The sequence below is a fragment of the Aegilops tauschii genome, chromosome 5, assembly GCF_002575655.3.
Source record: "Aegilops tauschii subsp. strangulata cultivar AL8/78 chromosome 5, Aet v6.0, whole genome shotgun sequence".
Lineage (NCBI taxonomy): Eukaryota > Viridiplantae > Streptophyta > Magnoliopsida > Poales > Poaceae > Aegilops > Aegilops tauschii.
The window spans coordinates 377,425,167-377,446,736 of NC_053039.3; the positions used below are offsets into that span (position 1 = coordinate 377,425,167).

General features: G+C 45.3%; 3 protein-coding genes across 4 annotated transcripts; 2 read left to right on the forward strand and 1 right to left on the reverse strand.

Annotated features, from left to right (window-relative positions):
* Positions 1–294: 294 nt before the first annotated feature.
* Positions 295–2,312, forward strand: LOC109735214 (pentatricopeptide repeat-containing protein At5g48910). The gene has a single exon (XM_020294419.4). It carries the CDS (start codon positions 434–436, stop codon positions 2,174–2,176), a length of 1,743 nt encoding a protein of 580 aa, XP_020150008.1. The 5' UTR covers positions 295–433; the 3' UTR covers positions 2,177–2,312.
* A 301-nt stretch (positions 2,313–2,613) lies between these two features.
* On the forward strand, positions 2,614–10,512 carry LOC109735215 (transcription factor bHLH76). 2 transcript variants are annotated; one of them, XM_073500428.1, is made up of 10 exons: positions 2,614–5,317; positions 5,403–6,089; positions 6,185–6,260; positions 6,536–8,296; positions 8,391–8,618; positions 8,730–8,795; positions 8,895–8,963; positions 9,269–9,340; positions 9,433–9,615; positions 10,044–10,512. In XM_073500428.1, the coding sequence occupies exons 4-10, from the start codon at positions 7,769–7,771 to the stop codon at positions 10,170–10,172; spliced, it is 1,275 nt and encodes a 424-aa protein (XP_073356529.1). In that variant the 5' UTR covers positions 2,614–5,317; positions 5,403–6,089; positions 6,185–6,260; positions 6,536–7,768; the 3' UTR covers positions 10,173–10,512. The 2 variants fall into 2 exon arrangements, with proteins under 2 accessions (XP_073356529.1, XP_020150009.1); XM_020294420.4 differs by having other exon boundaries at positions 5,106–5,317; positions 5,403–6,093.
* A 6,566-nt stretch (positions 10,513–17,078) lies between these two features.
* On the reverse strand, positions 17,079–20,896 carry LOC109735216 (uncharacterized). The gene is made up of 5 exons (XM_020294421.4): positions 20,690–20,896; positions 20,488–20,606; positions 19,245–19,348; positions 17,709–17,763; positions 17,079–17,634 (listed from the first exon to the last, which is right to left on the reverse strand). The coding sequence occupies exons 2-5, from the start codon at positions 20,532–20,534 to the stop codon at positions 17,421–17,423; spliced, it is 420 nt and encodes a 139-aa protein (XP_020150010.1). The 5' UTR covers positions 20,535–20,606; positions 20,690–20,896; the 3' UTR covers positions 17,079–17,420.
* Between the last annotated feature and the right edge of the window lie 674 nt (positions 20,897–21,570).

The window sequence follows — 21,570 nt, forward strand, 5'->3', positions numbered from 1 at the left end:
TGGTACACACATGTTTCCTTTTAATTAGGGGAAGATCTCCATGTTTCTTTAGCAAAAAATCTATATTTTGAGAAGAGATTCCCATGTTTTCTTTTCTTGAGAACCATGCTCCTGTGATGGATGACCTATGATCCAGTAAGACCCAGTTTGGAAGTACTACATTTGGGCCTACAGCTGTACGAATCCAGTAAAGGCTAAGCCCAGTACAACTACTTGTCTCTCAGTACTGTAGGGCCCAATAGAATTATAGCCCGAGCCAAAAAGGGATTGCACGGGCCGGAATCCCATTTCGACCTCATCCACGACGCGACGCACCCGCCGCGCCTCCGGCGCACGACGCGCCCGCCCTTGCCATCGTCTTCACTGCCCTCGCCGGCCGTGACACGCTCGCTGCACGCCGCTCGTTCCTCCTCCACGCTCGCTGCCACAAGCGATGCCTCCTCCCACCGTCCCCTTCTTCCTCACCTCCACCACGCTCGCCACCGCCGCGAAACCGCAACGGCAGCAGCTACCGGCGCAGCCGCCGTCATGCGGCGCCCAAACCCCAGCCGACTCCCTCGCCGCGTCGTACACCGCGCGCATGCGGCTCAACCCGCACCTCGCGCTCCGCTTGTTCGACCACCTGCTCCGCTCCGGCGCCGACCCGGACCCCATAGCGTACGCGCTCGCCCTGGCCCGCTGCGCGCGGGCGCGGGCCCACCCCGCTGCCGCGCAGCTCCACGGGCACGCCGCCAAGCGCGGGGCCGCGTCCCACCGCCGCGTGCGCAACGGGCTCATCCACGCCTACTCCGTCTGCGGGATGCTCCGCGACGCGCGCAAGGTGTTCGACTATGGGCCCGAGGTGGACATGATCGCCTGGAACTGCCTGCTGCGAGGGTACGCGCATGTCAGGGACGCAGGAGCACTCCGGGAGTTCTTCGCGCGGATGCCAGCCCGAGACTCGGTCTCTTGGAACACGGTCATTGCATGGTGTGTTGTGAATGGGGAGCATGAGGAGGCAGTTGCGGTGTTCCGGGAGATGCTTGCGAGCAATGAGTGCCAGCCTGATAGGGTGACATTGGTGAGCGTAATCTCAGCAATCGCGTACTTGGGAGCACTTGCGCAGGGGCTCTGGGCACATGCATATGTTTGCAGGAAAGAGATTGAGGTCGATGAGAAGTTGAGCTCAGCTCTAATAAACATGTACTCCAAGTGTGGTTTCATTGAGGGTTCAGTTTATGTGTTTGAAAATTCGTGTGCGCTGAGGAGCGTGGATACCTGGAATGCGATGTTAGCTGGTTTCACAGCAAGTGGCTGCAGTGAAAGAGCTTTGGATCTTTTTGCTAGAATGGAGTCATCTGGGTTCATGCCTAACAAAATTACGTTTAACAGTTTACTGAATGCTTGCAGCCACGGGGGGTTTGTTGAGGAAGGTATTGGTTATTTTGAGAGAATGACAAATTCGTATAGTATTGAGCCCGACATTGCCCACTATGGTTGTATGGTGGATCTGTTTTGCCGCGCGGGGCTGTTTGAGAAGGCAGAGGAGATGATTCAGATGATGCCAATGGAGCCAGATGCTGCTGTGTGGAAGGCCCTAGTTGGTGCTTGTAGAACTTACAACAACTTCGAGTTGGGAAAGAAGGCAGGCCACAGGCTTATCGAGGCTGCACCGAATGATCATGCAGGGTATGTGTTACTATCCAACATTTATGCGCTGGATGGCAACTGGAAAGGAGTGCATAAGGTGAGGAAGCTGATGTTGGATTGTGGAGTGCAGAAGGTACCTGGGAGCAGTTCAATAGAACTTGATGGTGTTATTCATGAGTTCATATCTGGAGATAAAAGTCACTCAAGGAAGAGGGATGTATATGAGATGCTAAGCGAGATATGCCAGCAGTTGAAAATTGCGGGATATGCTCCAGACACCTCCCAAGTGCTGCTAGATATTGATGATGAGGATGTGAAAGAGAGTTCACTTGCTCTTCACAGCGAGAAGCTTGCACTTGCCTTTGGGTTGATTAGCACTGCACCTGGGACACCAATTAGAATTGTAAAGAACCTCCGGGTCTGTGGAGACTGTCATAATGCGATAAAACTTCTAAGCAAGATTTATGGGAGGTGCATTATTGTTAGGGATGCAAATCGATTTCATCGTTTCAGAGAAGGGTCTTGTTCTTGCGGAGATTACTGGTAACCTTTCAGATGAGCTGCAGTTCAGTTCCGTTAGTTTCTTGTTACACAGAAATATATAGCATGCTAGAAATGTTCTGGCAATGATTATACTTGTCCATTTGAGAAAGATTTTTAGATGGGCCATGAAGCTCTTGACTCGATTTCATGTCTCTTAAATGCTAAGCTACCCATAAACCAACACCATGATGACCACCCTCTTGTGTCTACACAACTTGAAACCTAATTATTGTCCTTTTCAGTCCCCATGATTCAATACTGAACATGAATCTGAGATGTATGCCCTACGCAAAAGTGCCATTAAATTCCGATAATTATACATCCTTTCAAATGGTAGGGACTAGAAATCATCAATTACCTGTTACATACTTAATGCTGTTTTCCAAATGTCATTACTGTCATCATACAGTTGAGGATGACTGCTTCACATAAACTCACATTTGAATGAGAAAAGCGTAAGCCACAGGACCAACTAGGCCTTCTGCTTTTAGTTTTGGCATGTGAACTGAGACCTTGTCCGTTTTTTTTTCATCTCACACCAAGTATTAGCCTTTATGTTATATTTTTTCTGCACATGATAGATAGTCTACATTGTAGTAGCCTTGTAGGTACATATATATTTGCAGATTTTCCATAAGCCATTTGATTGCACATTCTTTGGCGAAGGCTGAGGTTGATGGATTTAACTTGCTGTTGTGTTCTTCGGTAACTGCCCTTGAGGGCATCAGAAACTCATGTACTAAAGTTTTTAACTCCTGGGATAGCAGTTACCCACTACCACTTTTATGATAGTATTATTATCTCCCTTGCTACCTGTTGTTGATTTCAGAAGAGACATGAAGCGTTCTGCACAAGTGATAGTAATTATTGAATTTATGAACCATCTAAAGAGTGAGATTGGTAACAAGGACAAAGATCAACACTATTGGATATAAGTAATCACTTCCACCGTGCTCTTGTTATTACTACCTGGTGGTCTGGTGGATGTAGGAGCTTTGCTTTTGAATGAAAGGACAGTGGATGATGCAAACGCATGCCTATTTGGCATTATAGCATGGGTGCTGTCTGACGGGAAGGCTTCCTAGGTGTAAGTATCACATTCTTGAAGGTGTAGTTTTCTTTGCTAGCGAAACTTTGCATGATTGCATCAAAGCCAGTAATCTTAAAGTTTAACTCTTAGATGTCAAAATTGAATGTTTACTCTTATCTGTGCAATTATATTAATATTTGCATCTGCATGTGATATTTTGCAAGGACATTTTCATGATAAAGAGGAAGGATGTAAAGCATCATACATCTTCACTCTTCACATCATATGATGTTTGCCATTGCTTTATAGAAAGCACCAGACTTAGAGAGACTGGACAACAGTTAATCTAATCAACCTTGTCCCATGTAAAACAGGACGTTCTAACATTTGTAAACATTTCGAATGGTTAGTTGATTGCTAATCGAACGGGAATCTCCAATAGTGTGACGCTGGTTATCTCAAAGCTTTGCTGCATCTGATTTTGGGTGAGGTAAAGGGGGGAGAACTCCAAAGACAAACCAAAGCTGTCTTTCATGCAAGCGACCACTTTGCTGTGGAGTGTTTGAGCCATTATTTTGACAATTTATAGATAACATTTTCTCTACCATTGAGTGGTGTGTTTTGCATTCATCCAAGATTATGTTGAGGGGTATTAGAAATAACTATTGTTAGACTATTATATGTTCCCTTAGGCACCAGAAAGTTCTACACGGCATTAGTAAGCGACCAGATGTGGTACATTATGATTACAAATTGATTTTCTTCTCTCTCTTCACACAAGGCAACATACACACGCATGCATGCACATACGCACACGCACATAATGTTATATGATAGTGTAGAATGCCCTAGCTCCACGCCAATCATTAACAGGTTGGCCTTAATAAACAGCCTGCTGCCCTTATCAACACTATTAGTTTATTTTCCTCTTGGGGGAAGTTCTTTAGTGTTCCCCAGATATGCATTTTGTATTTTGCACCCTATGCCCTAGTTTGTAGCTCTAATCACTGCTCTAGAGTATAATAAGACCATTAGCGTACGCCATAATGCATAATTAGGGTTTAGAATAATCGGTAATATTTACCGCTTTGTATGAATCATAGCCCACGAGGAAGGTTTCACCTAACATCGACCTTTACCAAAAATATACTCACTTGCATCTCGCGTGGAGCTGGCTTTGCCATGGACTGTGCTTTGTTTATGGTTTACAGAAAGGTGTAACATACGCTTTCCTAAGCACAATTAGAGATCCTGTACCCTAGCACATGGGAACAAATGCTGAATTAACACAGAGGTGTACTCACAATGTGGAGATACTATGGGCCAACTTGCCCTGTAATCGAATCATCCATGTTCAACTCAAATCATTCATCCTTGGTAATGATCCCGTTAAGACTGCTTTTGTGCTCTTTGCTTCTCGATACATCTTGGTAGTAAGTGTTTGCACAAACTTTTGTAGCATGTAGTACAAACTATGATAGGTATGGTGGATTGTTTGGTCGTTTTCTTTTTTCTTTTACTTTGAGGAAGCTTAGCATGTTTGAATCAAATCCCTTTATAGCAAGTGTTTGCACAAACTTTTGTAGCATGTAGTACAAACTATGATAGGCATGGTGGATTGTTTGGTGTGTTCTTTTTATACTTTGAGGAAGCTTAGCATGTTCAAATCAAAACTCTTTATATTTGTTCTGGATATTAGATAATTTCTCTTAATAAAAAACCTAAATCATTTGCTGTGTGCTGTTCTGATGATGTTCAAATTTTAAAAGGCGAAGTTGTGATTATTTTTTTCCTGGGAAGAAAAAAAGACATCCGTTCAGAACTTGCTAAGCAGGACAGTAAATACAGGGAGCAGATTCTGAGAGATGAACGAATCCGATGTCGAAACTCTTACCCCATTCTAGCAGGGGGTGTGTATTTTAGCTTTAGACTTACCCGCTAAAGAGACGATTGCCAGCTAATCTCGCGCAGGCATTATTCCATTTGTTTACTTACAGCTCTTTGGCTGCTATTTGTTGGAGCTTCTTTTGTTTGCAGGAATCAATCCTCTGCTCTCACTCACACCAGACGAATGGATGGATTGTCCTGCTGCCAACATGTAGGACCTAAACTCATGTATGTAGTCACTCTCATCACATCAGTACTGCCTATTTGCTCTAAATTATTTCTCTTGACAAAAAAACGCTGCTCTCATTTTCAGCTCATCCTTGACAGCAAGCTCTTCCGCGTCGTCCGTGGATAGGCTGCCCTCGCGCGCTATCCGTCCGTGATGCGATGCGATGCAGGCGCATTCGCATTGGCGCGAGAGAGCACGGATGGATGGATGGATGGACGGATGGTACTGCAACACATGAATTTGTGCGGCAATGATTGGGGAAGGGGGACATAGATCTGCGGCAACCTTTCTGGCGAGCATAATGATGCAGAAGAAGATAATCTGGTGGGCGGTCGGGTCCAGTTCCATTCCTCAATGACTGCGGCGCACGACGGGGGTGGCAATGGCATGGCATGGCACGGGTAAATGCCTTGTGCCGAGCCCGGCCAGCGCTGCCGTGCACAGGACTGGCAAAGCGCGTGCGGACGGACACCGGGTCGTGGACGGCGAAGGCCATGTGTAGGGGCTACCCTAACAAAACCAAAACCCTCTACGATACGAGGCTCACGGTCTTCTCCTCCTCGTTCTCAAAGATAAGATGAGGAGGGGAAAAGAAAAGCGGAGGCAGAGCTAAGCTGGGGAGGGGACTGGTCTCGGAATCTATCTATCTATCGAGGCTTGTTATCTACGTAGCAGCAGCAGCAGCTCGTGGTCCATGCCCTGGGCAGTTTGAAGTCGTATCCTTTCCGGTCTTTGGCCCGGCATTTCTCTCTCAAGATTCGCTACGTATACGTACGTACGTGCCTTTGCTTTATTTATTTATTTTTATCTTCTCCTTCCCGCTTTGGGGTGAACAGTTTCCTAATGGCTCCACTAATGTTAGGCAGATGAGGAGGGGAAAAGGCATGGAGCGAGGGAGGGACGCTGCTGCGCTGAGTAGAAAGATAAAGAGGAATGGAGGAGGTAAGCTTAGCTTAGCTGCAGGGGAATAACTTGCACTTCACTTCTTGCAGTGTTAATCAGCATAGATGGCTTATGACACGGCTGCTTCCTTCCTTGCTGATGCTTTTCTTAAGCCCGGATTTGAAAGCTTAAGGAGGGGGGAAGGGGGAGGGGGGGCAAAAGCGTGTTTGGAGTGAATAAAAGTATTGCATGGGTAGTAGGCTTTAACTAATCTAAAGCTAGATTCGAGCCTTCGCTAACCCCGAGGCTAACGAATTGTTTTTATCCTGCTGCAGCCACAGAAAGATTGAGATTAGGAGAATCTCAACTCTGCCCTGCGGGAAAAAGCATCTCCAGCAGCTGGGGCAGACCGCAACTCCTCCTCTAATCAATCAAACAAAGGTTTCATTTTCAGCTCTGAATTTCGCAAGAAAAAGAAAACGGTATAATTCCTACTACTCCCTAGTATGAGTTTCCTACGCTCGAAAGTCCAAACAAATCTCAATCAATAATGAAATGAAATGAAATGGGACGAAAGCGGCGTTGCTTTGCCGTGGGGGGCAAAACGGCGAGGCCTCGAACGCAGCCCCTCCTAATGTTGACCACCAATTTCCCTTGAGCAAAAAACTAATGATGGCGATCATGGAGGGCGTGTAAATAATTGCCCGTGTCCACCCATTAAAGAAGTGCAAACAGTCAAATAATGATGAGCGGGGTGGGTGCACAAGTTTTACAGCCAGGCAGGCACCTTGAGAAAGCGAGCATAAACTAATGCCTGCGAGGGTTGGCAATGTCAGGGATGCCTCTTTACGCCTGCTCCTCCTCTGCTCCTGCTATGCTATGAGCGGTGCGGTGCGATGCCAAGCAAGTAAGTAACCCAGGCAGAGGGAGTTGTAACTAAAGGAAAGCAAAGGTAAACACCATGATTAAAGGGCTGTTAACAAAGGAAAGATAAAGCGGGGACGGTTAAGGTGCCCTAAACATTTTAATAAAGCTTATTAAACAAACAGAAAACTGGCCGTGGATGGCGGTGGTGGCCAGTTTGTGACTAGGAGGAGGAGCAGAGGGCTAAAGCGGTTTGTTGCCTCTCTCTCTCTCTCTCTATCTCTCTCCTCTCTCTGTGGTTAACCATGCACAAAAACTAGTAGGGCCTCTGGTGGTGGTGGTCAAGAAGAACTAGTAGTAGTACTAGCAGTGTAGTCCTACAAATGCCACAAGCCTTTGCCTCCACACTCCCTCTAGCTATGTAAGCATGGTCTATGCGTCTCCCTCTTTTCCTAGCTCATCTTCTTCCTACGCCTCTCGCCGGAACCCCTAGCGCCACAATCTGCAGCGGCCGCCCCTCCTTTTCTTGCCGTTTCTGTCCATAGCCTCGCTGCCTTAAGAGCTTTTGCCCATCGCATTGCCCACACGGCCCTACCCGACCAGAGCACTTCGTCTTCCCTCTCGGCTGCCTCTCGGGTTCTTTCGGCCAGCGGAGGAATCCATTTGCTACGCTTGTTGTGCGAGCAGGCAGCTAGCTAGGAGCCATGGACATGAACGAGAGCAGCGAGAAAGGGATGGAGGGCAATGGGTCCTCTGGCCCCGGCGGCGGCATCCCCGTGGAGTGGCAGAGCCAATTCAGCGGCGGCGGCTTCTCGGCGCACCAGCACCAGCATCCCCACATGATGGACTCCTTCGCGTCGGGCATGTGGTCGGCGGCCTCGCAGCATGGCGCGGGGTTCCTGGCGCCGGTGCCCGGGTTCCTCCCGCCGCCTGGCCTAGGTGGCCATTTCCCGGTGGACTCGGGCTTCATCGAGCGCGCCGCGCGATCGTCGTGCTTCGTCGGCCCCGGCGCTGGCGGTGGGATGATGGGCGCCGGCGCCTACGGCGGGGCGGGCGATCAGCACATGGGCAGCGCTTTCGGGGAGGGGTACTTGGATCATCGTAGGAAGGAAGGCGGGGACAAGGCCGAGCCGGAGCTCGCCGGGAGCGGAGGCGTGCCGAGCTCGGAGGCAGCCGGCGGAGACTGCTCGTCCAAAGGGTCGGACTCCAAGAAGAGGAGAAGGCCCAGCGAGGTATATACTGCTTGCTGTTCGTCGTGTGCTTCTCGCTTAAACTGTCTCCAGCTTCAGTTCAGTACTTAGAAAGCAAGTCTCGTGTTTCATTCAGGCGATGGGCGGAGGCGATCAGGTTCAGTCTTCCAACGTGGCCGCTGACTCCGCAAACGAGAGCGCCCAGAGCAAAGATAAAGGCGAGGAGAGCAGCCCGGCGACGGGGACGACGACCGGCGGCAAGTCCAAGGGGAAGGGTGCCAAGGAGAGCTCCGAGAAGGAAGACTACATCCATGTCCGAGCCCGGCGCGGGCAGGCAACCAACAGCCACAGCCTTGCTGAAAGGGTACACAGATTTTGCTCACCGCTTCCTCGTTTGATTAGCATGGATGCAGTATGTATGCATTTGAGCACACGAGTGGTGCTGAAACCATGGATGTTTTTATCCTTTGTGCAGCTGAGAAGGGAGAAGATCAGTGAGAGGATGAAGCTTCTACAGGACCTTGTTCCCGGCTGCAGCAAGGTACTCCCTTTTTCCACCGAAAGAAGTTACGTGTTTCTCATCAGTCCTAGTATTTCGTAGCAAATGTAAAGGATGTTCTGTGTCTTGGACTGAATTCAGGTCACCGGGAAGGCGGTGATGCTCGACGAGATCATCAACTATGTTCAGTCCCTGCAAAGACAAGTTGAGGTAACGGCCAACAATTCATCTGAGAATCTATCTAGGCAACCTGAGCATACATACTAGTAGGATTTTAGCTTCTCTTGAACATACTCCGTGTCAGGTGTAAGGGAAGAAGTACAATCACTGGATACAGATAACTTTTTTTTTGTTGAAACATTGATACAGATAACTGAATACTTTGCTCTAGTAAGTAGCATGTCAGTGATCACTGGATGCAGATAACTGATCAGTAGTGTGTTCTAGTAACTGGTACGTCAGTGATGGTAAACAACCACCAGAGTTTTGACGCTCGCTCCCTTTGCAATTTGCAGTTCTTATCGATGAAGCTGGCGACAGTAAACCCGAGGCTTGACCTCAACATAGAAGGGCTTCTCTCAAAGGATGTAAGAGCATCATCGCTTATATGAATTTCCTTGGACTACCAGTTGCCTGCTTTCAAGTAGTGTCTAACTAATCATGTTCATGCCAACAACAGCTTCTTCGCTTCCCTGGGGTGTCTTCGTCGTCCATGGGATTCTCCCCGGAGATGATGCACCCGCAGCTGCAGCTGTCGCAGCCGGGGCTGATGCAGGGAGGCGCCGCCGCCATGGCAAACTCGGACGTGTTCAGAAGAATCATGCAAGCGCAACTAGGAGCAAAAGATGGATCCCATTCCCAGGTTAGCATGATAGCATCTCCAAGCTCAACAACTGACATACATACCAGTACGTGGTTAATTACTCCAGCAACGAGCTAGTAGGAGATGACACAGCTCACTAAGATAAACAATTTAATTTGCTCCCAAAACCCCATAGTACGTCAGCAGTCAACAGCTCCCAAAGATCCACTACCTACCAATGTGCTAGATAGACCATAGTGTGACCGAGACCTACGCCTGTAGGCTAGCAGCTAGCAGCCTATTAGATTCATTCACCTGGCCTGGCCAGTAGGAGTATGAAATGAATAGTTTGAACAAGTACGTGCATGCATACTTACATAGCTAACGTGCGCGGCAGCTTCATGCATAAACAACATGTGGATGAATTACTAACATGTTGAAGCTTGCTGATAATGTTTCCGTTTGGTTTTGTTGTTTGGATTGCGCAGATGGCCCACGCATTGAATGGCCCGTTCAGCGATCACGTTGCGCAGATGGCTTACCCGTCCATGGGCTCCTCGCACTCGCACTCGCAGGACCTCAGCATCAGGCCGTCCCAGGACGCCTACCAAATGTGATTGATGAGAGATGCCATTGCCAGCCCCGAGCCTGAGAGCCACCCGGCCCGAGTTTGTTTGTCCAGCTAGCTGGCTGGCCTAGCTATCAATCACCTGACCGCCAACGGGACGGGCAGCAGAGGCCACATGCACGAGCAATATGACCACTGAAGCTGCTGCTGCTGCTGCCCGTGCGTGCGTGCAGTGCACAGCTGGAGCCTTTAACTGCGCCGTGCGTGCGTGGCCGTGTGTAAATCGATCCATGGGTGGATCGGTCGTGTTCTTGTTGTATTCGGGGCTGGAACTGGAAAAGGGGGTTGAGCCCCGCGGGGTGAAATGAAATCCTGTGGCGTGGAATGGATGGGAATTGTGCTCTGTCTGCATTTATGTGTGGTGCACGAGGCGGTGGCAGCGGCAGCGGCTGATGAATTGCTGCCGCTGCTGCTGCTGCTGCTGCTGCAGGATATCTCATCCCAGGGACGCAAGCACAACCAGTACGTCCCAGAACTATGGGGGTGCATGGCGACGTTCAAACATCGAACGGGAACGGGAATCTACACCTGCACGAGTACGAATGAATGGCAAGATGATTAAGCGTCTCCGTCGATTGATTCGGTGCTCCTGGCGAGCACGAACTTTTACCAGCCCCGGTCACACGACGAAAGCCCTAGCGACCAGTGCATGCAGGTGACGCCGAAGCGGACAATGCTACGCGCACGGGTGCACGCAACCCACAGCACAGTACTACGAGTAAAACACAAGTCGATCTTTGGGGTGGTACGTAGAGTACGTATATTCTGCTCTGCGGGTGTCGTCGTGTCATCGCTAGGGGTTCCAGCCAGGACAAGGGGTTTGGCACGATTGGGATCAGTTTAATTCCTCCAACGAGAGGGGCCGCTGCTTCTAGTGTTTTGTATCTACGTCTGCCTGCGGCCTGCACACGTCGAAAACACCGGCGCAAGGCGATTCCGTGAACGCCTTTTTTTTAGGCAAACTCGGCTGTTGATCGTGCAAGGATTTATCTAGAGGAAAATATAGGAGAGAGAGATCGATCCCGGTTGGCGGTACGGTCGGAAACACCCAGCGAAGGCGACGGCGAATGGGACAATTTTCTCGCCGTGCATGCGCTCTGCTCCACGCGCGTTTCCACACTCGTCTTGTATTCTTGTTGGCCGTAGACATGTAAGTTTTCTGGCCGGCTGGTTGGCTGGCTGTCTATGGCGCACCTATGCAGCGATTTCTATCACAGGGTCGCCTGCACGGCGCCTGTTGGGGGGTGGGGGGGTGCGTTCATATTTTCGTTTTTTTATTTTTTTCCTAATGTATATATATATGAAAAAAATACTAATCATGCATTTGATTTTTTTAAACATGTATACAAAAATGTTAATCATGTGTAAATAAATGTTTGTGACATTGAAAAAAATGTCATGTGCGCACAAAAGTGTATGTGCCATTTAAATTTTGTTTACAAAATTTATGAAAAATGTTCAAAAATGTTTTTATGACATTTTCAAAAATAATTATACAATGTAAAAAAATTGTATTAATTTTTTTTCATACCATTAAAAATGTACATGAAATTTTACAGAAAAAATTCGTCGATTCAAAAAAATGTTTGTGACATTTAAAAATCTGTTTGTAAAATGTTAAAAAAAAATGTTCTCATAGGTTAAAAAATTGTATTAAAAAATGTACAACGTGTATTTGGAAAGAAATATATTCAATTTTTTTTTAAAAATGTACATCAAGTATTTGAAAAATATCCAAAGTGTTTCATAAAAATGTTTCACATGTGCTCTAAAAATGTACATCGGGTACTAAGGAAAAAATAAGACATGTTTGGGAGGCGGGGGGACCTATGAAAACGGACAAAGAAACAAAAAAACAAAGAAAACGAATAAAAGCAAAGAAGAAACCAAAGTATAACGAAAGAAAAAAACAATGAGGAAACAAAGAAAACCATAGCAATAGGGAAAAAAAGAAAACCGACGAAAACTGGTGGAAAACAAATAAAACGAAAGTAAAAAATTTTTGTAAACCAGACCTACAGCGACCGGAGTGAGCGAACATACGCGTGCAGCGAGCACACGCGCTAAAATGGGTCGGCCTGCTACTGTCGCCCGTAGGTGATTCCTATTAGGAATCAGTACGTGCGACATATAGTCCTGGCGCGTGTGTAAAAAAATGTTTGTGACATTGAAAAGATGTCACGTGCTTATAAAAGTGTATGTGCCATTTTAAAATTTATTTGCACAATTTATGAAAAACGTTTTTATGACACTTTAAAAAAATATACAATGTAAAACCCAAATTGTGTGCTTAAAAAATGTTTCATACCATTAAAAATGTAGATGACATTTTACAGAAACAATTCGTCGATTCAAAAAAAAATGTTTGTGACACTTAAAAATATGTTTGTACAACGTTAAAAAGATGTTCTCATAGGTTAAAAAAGGTTTATGAAATGTACAACGTGTATTTGGAAAAAATGCTATTAAAAAAGTGTTAAAAAATGTACGTCATGTATTTGAAAAATGTCCAAAGTGTTTCATAAAAATGTTTCACGTCCGCTCTAAAAATGTACATTGGGTACTAAGGAAAAAATAAGACATTATAATTAAACAAAAAACCCAAAGAAAATTAATAAAAGCAAGGAATAAACCAAAGTATAACAAAAGAAAAAAGAAAGAGAAAACAAAGAAAACCGTAGCGAAATGAAAAAAAGGAAAACCGAAGAAAACCGGTGATAAACAAATAAAATGAAAGTAAAAAATAGTTGTAAACCAGACCTACAGCGACCGAAGCGAGCGAACTTATGTGCGCAACGGGTACACACGCTAAAATGGGTCGGCCTGCTACTGTCGCCCGTAGGTGATTCCTATTAGGAATCAATACGTGCGACATATAGTCCTGGCAGGCTGTCTACGTGGTTTGCGGAGGTGGGCGGGTCGAACAAGGCCGGGAGAAAGGGAGCAGCCGTTTCCTGCTAGGTTGTGGCCCTTTGGGTCGCTTGTGCAGTCGTTGGCATGCATAATGATCTACTCAATCATAACTGTGTTGCTCAAAAGAAAAAAACTTGGTCATAACTTTAAAAAAGCTTTTGATCAAATGCCTGGTTTTGACTATAATTTTTCATAAAGGTAAACTCTCTCTAATTTGGGGGGAGGGGATACTATTGAAAAATGCGATCTATATCAAGATTTTTTTACTTGTGAGTTGGGTTCCGTTCCTTTGAAATATTTGGGCTTACGTGTGTCCATTGTTAGGAATAAATTAGAAAGGAGTAGATGTTAACGTTGGCAAAGGAGGCTGTTGAACGACAATTTTTCTAATCGCAACAGGTATGGGATTGAAAGACATCATGAAAAGAGCAATATTAGTTAAACAAGACCGCACTAGGGTAATTTTGCCAACAATGTTATGTGCTATGTAGAGATGTAGAAATGGCATTGTATTTGAGAGGAAATTGATTAGTGATCCTATGATAGTCGTAAAATTGATTTGTCAATGGATTACCGGTTGGTCCATTTTGCAGGTAAAGGTGTAAGAACAAAGGGAGATGTCCCCGGGGGCAAAACTCGTCGAATGAGTAGCAAATGAGGTGTATCGCGCTTCACAAGCCTTGCGGCCAGGAGTTCTGAGGATTGATGGCTGATCACCAGCGGTGCTTCTCTCTTAGGGTGCCTCTTGCTGCTCCGAATGGATGATGTCTCTTCATGCTTTAGTTTGCTTTATTATCTTCTATCATACTTGTTTAGTATAAGCCATGGTGGTTTGGAGTCTGGGATCCGGCATGTGTTGACTTGAGACTTGGAGTTGTTCATGCTTGATCCTTTTGCTACATCTAGACCCTCTTATCTAGATGATTGCAATTAGGTTGGTTTCCTTTATGGTCATGGGAGTCTGTAGCTTGTCACCTGAACCACTTGATTTCATTTATATGAAATCGGAGGGGGTGACCTCGCTTTCACTAAACAAAACTGTAAAAAAAATTTAGTTTCCATAAAAAATGTTACCCCTAAATTACTCCGATAACGACAAGTGGTGTAAAACATTTGCATTGGTTTCCACTACGAGAGAGTTTTGCTGGATTTTTTTCACCGTGGGAGGATGGGGAGGGTGTTGTGTGCATTTTTCTATGAGATCTGATTTTAATATGAAATATCTCTTAAACCGAGCTTCCAAACAGTTTTCATAGTTGCATTCCTTGCGTTGAGACCTCCCAAATTAGATCACATATTGACAGGCTTTGATGAACTCTTTTCTGGACGTTATGTGCTCCCATCGAGAACTAATTTGTGTCCCACTGTAACGTACTTGTGTTTCATGCTGCAAAAAAGTGGTACTCCCCACGAGCAATGTAGTCCCATGTGCTGCAACTTATGCCTTCTATATAGTGTAACTTGCACTTCCACTGTAATGTTCTTGTGCTTCACGCCACAGCAAATTGTACTCCCATGTATTGCAAGTTGTGCTTCCTGGGTAGTGCAACTTGTGTTCCTGTTATAGTACAACTTGTACTCCTCAACGCAACATGCCAACATGTACCTCCTGCACAATGTAACGTGTACTATGCATGCAACTTGTGCTTCATGGGTGGTGCAACTTGTACTCCCCTATGCACCTAAGTAGTGCAGTATGTGCCCCCTGTGATGCACAACGGGGCACGCTTGTGATGCGTCATGGAGCACACCGTGCGCATCATGCTACAACTTGTATTCCCACCTTTTTTTTACAATGCACGGAAAAAAGGTAAAAAACCAAAAGAAAAGAAAGGGAAAATACCATTTCATTGGGGAACATAGTACAAATTTAGAAAATTACTGTCTGTACAAACACAACCAGGAACACTATAAAGATGCATGGATAGATCAGTCTCACCAATACAACACAACGAAGATGAAGTAGATGTTGATGAAGATTTGAAGATTCCCACAACTAGGTATTACCTCTCAGCCGTGAGAATTTTCCCCAATCGAGAATCGAATGTACGGCCCCTCTACTACAAAGCGTACCATATCAGTGATTCGACAACACTTCATCATCTAGGACAATGAGCTACTAGTAGAGAACTAGAGACGGAGCAGCCTTCCGGCGTGAGAGAAAGATCACACAAATGGGAGGGGGCGCAACCTTGGACTTGTGTGTCTTTGGGGGTTGCCCCTCCCCTCTATTTATAGATGGACATGGGTGCGACTTGGAGGAGGGGCAGCCCCCTCCTAAGGCTGGCAAACGAAGGGGAGGGAAATCCTCCCACGACCCCCTCCCCCCGACACCAAGTGCCCCCCCCCCCCGGATGGGAGGGGCCAAACCACCTTGGGACCAATGTGGCGCATGTGGCTACTGCCTCTTGGACCAGCCAAGGAGGAGTCCCACTGGGACTTTCTAGAACCTTTGTGAAAGTTACATGCCCTTCTAAATTATTCCCGGACCTTCCAAGGCCTTTCGGGACACTCCCAAAACATTTTTAAAACATTCAGAACACTTCTGGTGCCTTTCTCTCATTCTCATATGATCTCCAAGTACTCTATCAAATCACTAACGACTAGCATGTGACCCTGCAGAATTGGTAATATGCAAATATGGCACAGAACACCTTCCGGTCAATAATTAACAATGGGATCTAGGCACCCATATAAATTTCCACACATACATGAAGATATTTATTTTGCTTTTGTTCCCGTACACAATTCCCTTTGCTTCAATACACTACAAAACTCAAGGCGAGACTTCAGTTGGTATCTTTGTGAAGCAACTCTTTGACCACAATACCAAGTTATCTTTGTTATCTGTTTGTTCTCTTTTCGTGTACTTATTCCAGTAAGCCCGTGATCACTATCTCAATGTGTCTAGCCAGACGGTGATGGATACCGTAATACTGAGTGCGCGTAAAGAGTATCCCTCCATCTTCGGAGAAGCAAATTCCAGTCTTGTACTATCGAGTCCCGTGACAAACTTTTCTGATGTACCCAGAAGTTACCGTTATGATCACCCATTTACGAATAACGTTTGGAAACCCCAAAGTAACCGTTCGGTATGAAGGTCCACAATATTCTCATGGTCTAAGGACGTGATTATACGTCAACCTATAATATGAAAATATCAACAACAGGGTGACGATTAAATCTCATAGTAATCATAAGTTGGATCTATCCAATACCATTATTCTGCCAACAATGTGTTATCATTATTACCATTAAAAGAGGCGTCATTGTACACCTACTGTAGGGTTTTTACCCTACTGTTTTTGCTAAAAAAAAGAGGTGTCACCGTACACCGCCAACCATGCTCATAGACCGACGATTTTGCTGCAACTTCACCGAAGAGCACCGCCGTGCCGCGAAGGACAAGACCTCCACAATCATGACATGTGTCACTCCGGTCTTGAGAGGGTGGCCAGCCTGATTCGTCTAACGGTACATGCATGCCAAGTGTGCTCCAAATGCCCAACACTGACAACCAATGGTCAGCCCCAAACGGACCCACCACCGAAGACACCACCCTCACCTTACCATCACAAGCTCCCGACATTAACGGCGAGAAAGTGCACACCTACCGTCGAGACAACATCCCAAAAGCACCCCATCATCAGATATGGAGCTCCACACATCCTGGTCGGAGCACAACCAACAGCACCGCGGTCTCGACCCGAGAGCTGAACAAGGACGCAGCCCTAAGGTGCACCTCCACTCCACGACATCGGGTGTCACAACTCAGGCCACCGCACCGAAGCTTCCCCATATGCATCGTGCTAGTTGGAGAAAACGACCAACAGGGAAACAACATGCCGCCGGCTTCCCTAGAGCTGGCCCGACGTAAAAGGAAGGTGGCAGCGGTTTTAGGGTTTCTTCCCCCACGCCACCCGAGGGATAACACGGTATGATATCACAATACTTAATTCAAAGTGCATATTGATACTCAGAGTTGCAGCTGGTTAATCCGTTAATGTTTTACCACAAATACTCAGCAACCAAATAAAATACCAAGAATACAACAATTCTTCGCAACAGGTAATACTGAAACAGATTCAATGAAATGAATGTAGCATCGCCTACAAACAAGCTTCAGGTAGCATATACCTTCAGACTTAAGACAAAAAATTGTTCCGAACAGATGCTGAAACCGGTTCGATGAAATGAATCAAGCATCGCCTGCATACATCTGCTGGACGGAATTTTATTTCATGATGATACTTGCATGCTTCGGGTTGTTGCACGTCTTCGGACTTGAGAACATACAACGACCCACCAGCCTACTGTTATCCCATCAGGTCTCCTTGGATACCTGTCTCTTGGCAGGTGTCAGATTGTTTTCTGTTGCCGGAACACCTGCATTATTTTTTGGCGAGGCTTCAGCTACCACAGATGGAGAATCGTTCTTCACAGAGGAATCTGCTGCTGATGGAGAATCCCTCCTTTCATGGTTGTTCTTCTCTCGGAGAAAATTTGCCGGGTTCGCATACGAGCTTGTGCATGGCCACCTAAGAACGAAAAATGAAGATGATTGCTATATCCAAATTTGAGATATTTACACAAAAGCACATAGGAAACGCACCTGCTTGAATGGATGGTTTCGCCTTCAACAATAGTTTCTTCTTCAAAGATTTTTCCTATTAACAAAAAAAGGATGAGGAACTGAACATTGACACGGTCTAATAGCAAAAAGAAGGACCAACATATAATTAGTAATAATCAGGAAATTTGAACACAATTATCAGTCATTTACACAAGTTTGCAGACTAGCGATCACTACTGAGTTCTGAAAAAAGGCAAACATGCAAATTGACCTAAAAGACCACCTCAGTAATGAGGTGTCCCATTCAATAAAGTCACTTCTATACTATTTTCCCCTGAGAATTCATTTAAGTAGGAGTCTGCTAGTGGACACTAGTAAAGTATATGTAAAGTCAAAAAAGGAAATGGCTGAGAAAAATGTGAACATAAAGTACATAACTATTGTTAATAATTTTCAATAGTATATTCCCATAACCATAGATTCATAGTGCTTCAAGATGTTGATCAAATCACTTGCTATATAAAAGGGCCAATTTACAAATAACCATATACCATGACTACAATGCTGGCTAAGTCACATGGCCCCATATTAAGAAACAATGGATCATTTTTTTTGACAGAAAGACTGTAAGGGAACCCCCTACAGTATAATTGGTGCAACAACCCCAAATTGCACGTACCATGCCTTGAAACTGAGTGGGTCATTGTCAATATAGATTGACAAACTAGGCATAAAGATAAAATATAGCATGTACTTGTGCATAAATAATTACAATCAAAGTTCATACCATATATGCAAAATATCATGTGGGAGATATCATTCATTGGCAAAAAACATAGCCACGGACCCATAGCTCTTGACTTGTTGAAACTTAGGATTACTGGTAGTAAGTTAGCTAATTTAACAATTAAAATATGACCTTCAGATAGAGATATTTCAAAATCATGTACTCCCATTAGATTTTCAGTTATGGATATCTGGCTGACTTGTGAATGAAAATGCGCAAGTTATTTCCCTATTACCAGGCAGATAAACAACAAGACAGGCTATATTTTTTCATTTACAATATGAACCAAGTAACTCACTCGAAATCAGATGAGCTTAAATCAACCCTACCTCTACATAGTTGGAAGTCGTACATTGGAAAATACATAAATAGAAACACCATCATAGTTCGAGATCTACTATCAAGATACGATGCCTGACGCAGAGGTTGTGTGCTTAATTGTTTGGAGCTCTGTTCTCACAAGGCTTGAGTAAAATTTGCAATAGAATTCTGCCCTTAACTTAGTTGTGGAGCAGATAGCAACTAATATGTAGGATTTGTCCTGACCCACACTGAAGAAAACTTAAACAATACAAGTACGAGGTTTAATTCCTTTTTCTTATTTCATCCAGTTTTTCTGAAAGCAACTTGATGCATTGTGAACAAATGATAACTGCTACAATATCAGACGAAAATAACAACCTATCTGACATCAAAACAAGTTTTAGAAAGTTCAGAATACTAGGTGATTATACACATCTATTAAGGTGAATCCATTTAATGCATGAAGCTGAAGACTAAAGAAGTACCTCCGTCAGAAGCCTTATTAGAGAAGTATTTGGCCTTAATGCGGGCTGCAAGTTCAGCTTGGTATCTGTTTACCTTCTGTTCATGCTCCTCAATTTCCGGTTCACTGCACATGAGTAGGCAAAGAACTTACTACCATGTTTCATGATCTCTTACAGCAACAACAAGCAGAAGATAAAGTCTGTAACAAAAGAGTAACTGTGCTCTGTCAAGGATGGGCTAAGATCTAGATGTTCAAAATTCATGATCATTTTGGTCCTGAGGTGACATGGAAGTATCAATTTGTCTTTTCCGAAGCCCATGTGTATTTAGTTTATCTCAAACTTTTAATGGTACAAGATTCCCGATAGAAAAGGTTCAAATATTTATGGCAAAGGAAATATTAGATGGAATAGAGGTGGCATGTTCAGGTTAATTAGGATATAAAGAAAGTACATGACTGTCGGAAACATAAAAACCAAAGCCTCCTTCATTCTGTCATTGTTTGCCTTATTATTCTAGCCCTAGGTCTAGTAAAGTTATATGCCACTTTTTCTCATAAAAGAAGTAGTATGGCACTTCCACTCGCAAAAAAGAAGCGACATGCCATTTCAAATGATAGTAAAGCGTAACATCCTGAGTGACTTGAAACTAAGTCCAGCACAGACCTACAGAATGGTATCTGTGAGCAAAAATGCAGGCTGTCCTTTTTCAGAAGATAGATTCAACTTCACAACTATATCATTTGTGTTCAAAATAATCTGCGCTTACAATTTATTGTCAGGCAAACAATTCACTGTGTTACTCTTTCTTTTCTCTCTCGAGAAAATGCAAAGCTTGCATCTCAATATATTGTTAGAACAAATATTAATTACAAGCCTAAGAGTAGGCCGGAATAACCGGCCATGAATAAAACGGCATCCAACGGATGACAGACACTCGTTACAACTGACAGCAATGTATTCTATCCTCATTCACCATGTTACTCCTACCTAGCCAAAATTGTAAAAATTAACTTCCACAGCATAGGTTTTATGTACAATTGTTTATGTACATCTGAATTCTGAAGGATCAAAATTGAACAAAACATAAAGCGCATAGGCATGAAGTCTAAAATGGCATCCTTCGTGTTCTCTAGAGAACTCCACATGCTGAAGTGGAAAAAGCAAAATAGGAGGAAAACCATAAAACTGAACGGTGTGCTCCCCCCCGTCGTGCACAAAGAACATTGCCGCTTTCAGACATTAAAAGGCAAAATTGACTCACCCCACTGCATCCATTGCAGTTGCAGGTTCGGACTTGACGTTGAGCATGGTTCCTCAATGCCCAGCCGAACGCCGCCGGAAACTCTTGGAAGGTCAGCCGCCACGCGAGCCCGCAAGAAACTGAACGCGTTGGAGAAAAATGAACACTCGGATTACCAGGAACAGAACGCGAGCCGGTTAGGGTTCGTCACCAGCAAACCTACCGAATCGAGCCCAGACGGGTGCCAACTCCACGCCGGTCTAGTGCGACGGGGGAGAAGAAGCCGACGGCGGGGCTGATGGGGAGAAATTTCTTCGGGGTGGCGAGCTTCGGCGGAGGGGGAGCGCTGTCGCGGAGGGCAGGGGAGGCGAAGTGGGCGGTGGGGATGGCCAGGAGGGAGTGATGGAAAGTCTGGGAGTCAACTGGGAACTCGCTTGACCCTCTACGAATTTGGTGGGCCCTCCGGGGTGAGGTCGCGTTTCTTTCTGTTTCCAGCGGCGTACTCGTAAACGGTGGGTAAAAAAGGAAACGACGTAAATGATAAAATAGTAAAGTGACAGCGGGGTGTATGCGCGTATTCTTTACTGTATTCTGTTTTGTTTAATTGGCAATTTGTTATTGAATACATTAATGTTCTTTTGACAGCTTTCGTCCCTGCTGTACAATAGACGTGTGTTAAACTTTGAAAATCATAAAAAAAATCTTTAGATTTGGATTTATCTATAAAAAACCACAAACATTGAGCAGAAATCTCAACATTCGGAATTTGAAGCATATTACGCGCATGCAGTAGAAAATCACGAAGATCGAAATTTGGATCCATGAAAAAAACACTACCTGATGGAATCGGCCGTCGCCGCCGCTACTTGCGCAACATCATCCTTGCTCCTCCGTGGCGGGTTGCTTGTGGAGTAGGGGGAGATCTGGGCTCCAGGGGCATCCAGCGCCAGCACCACCTGTCTATGAAGGGGAAGGGCGGCCGCCGCTGCTCTTCCCGCCTCGGCGTTGCTCTTCCCATGACGAGGTGGGCGTGACATGGAGAAACTTGGATGGGAAATCGGGGCCTCGGCGAGTAGTAGCCCCTAGACGACAAAGAAGAAGAAC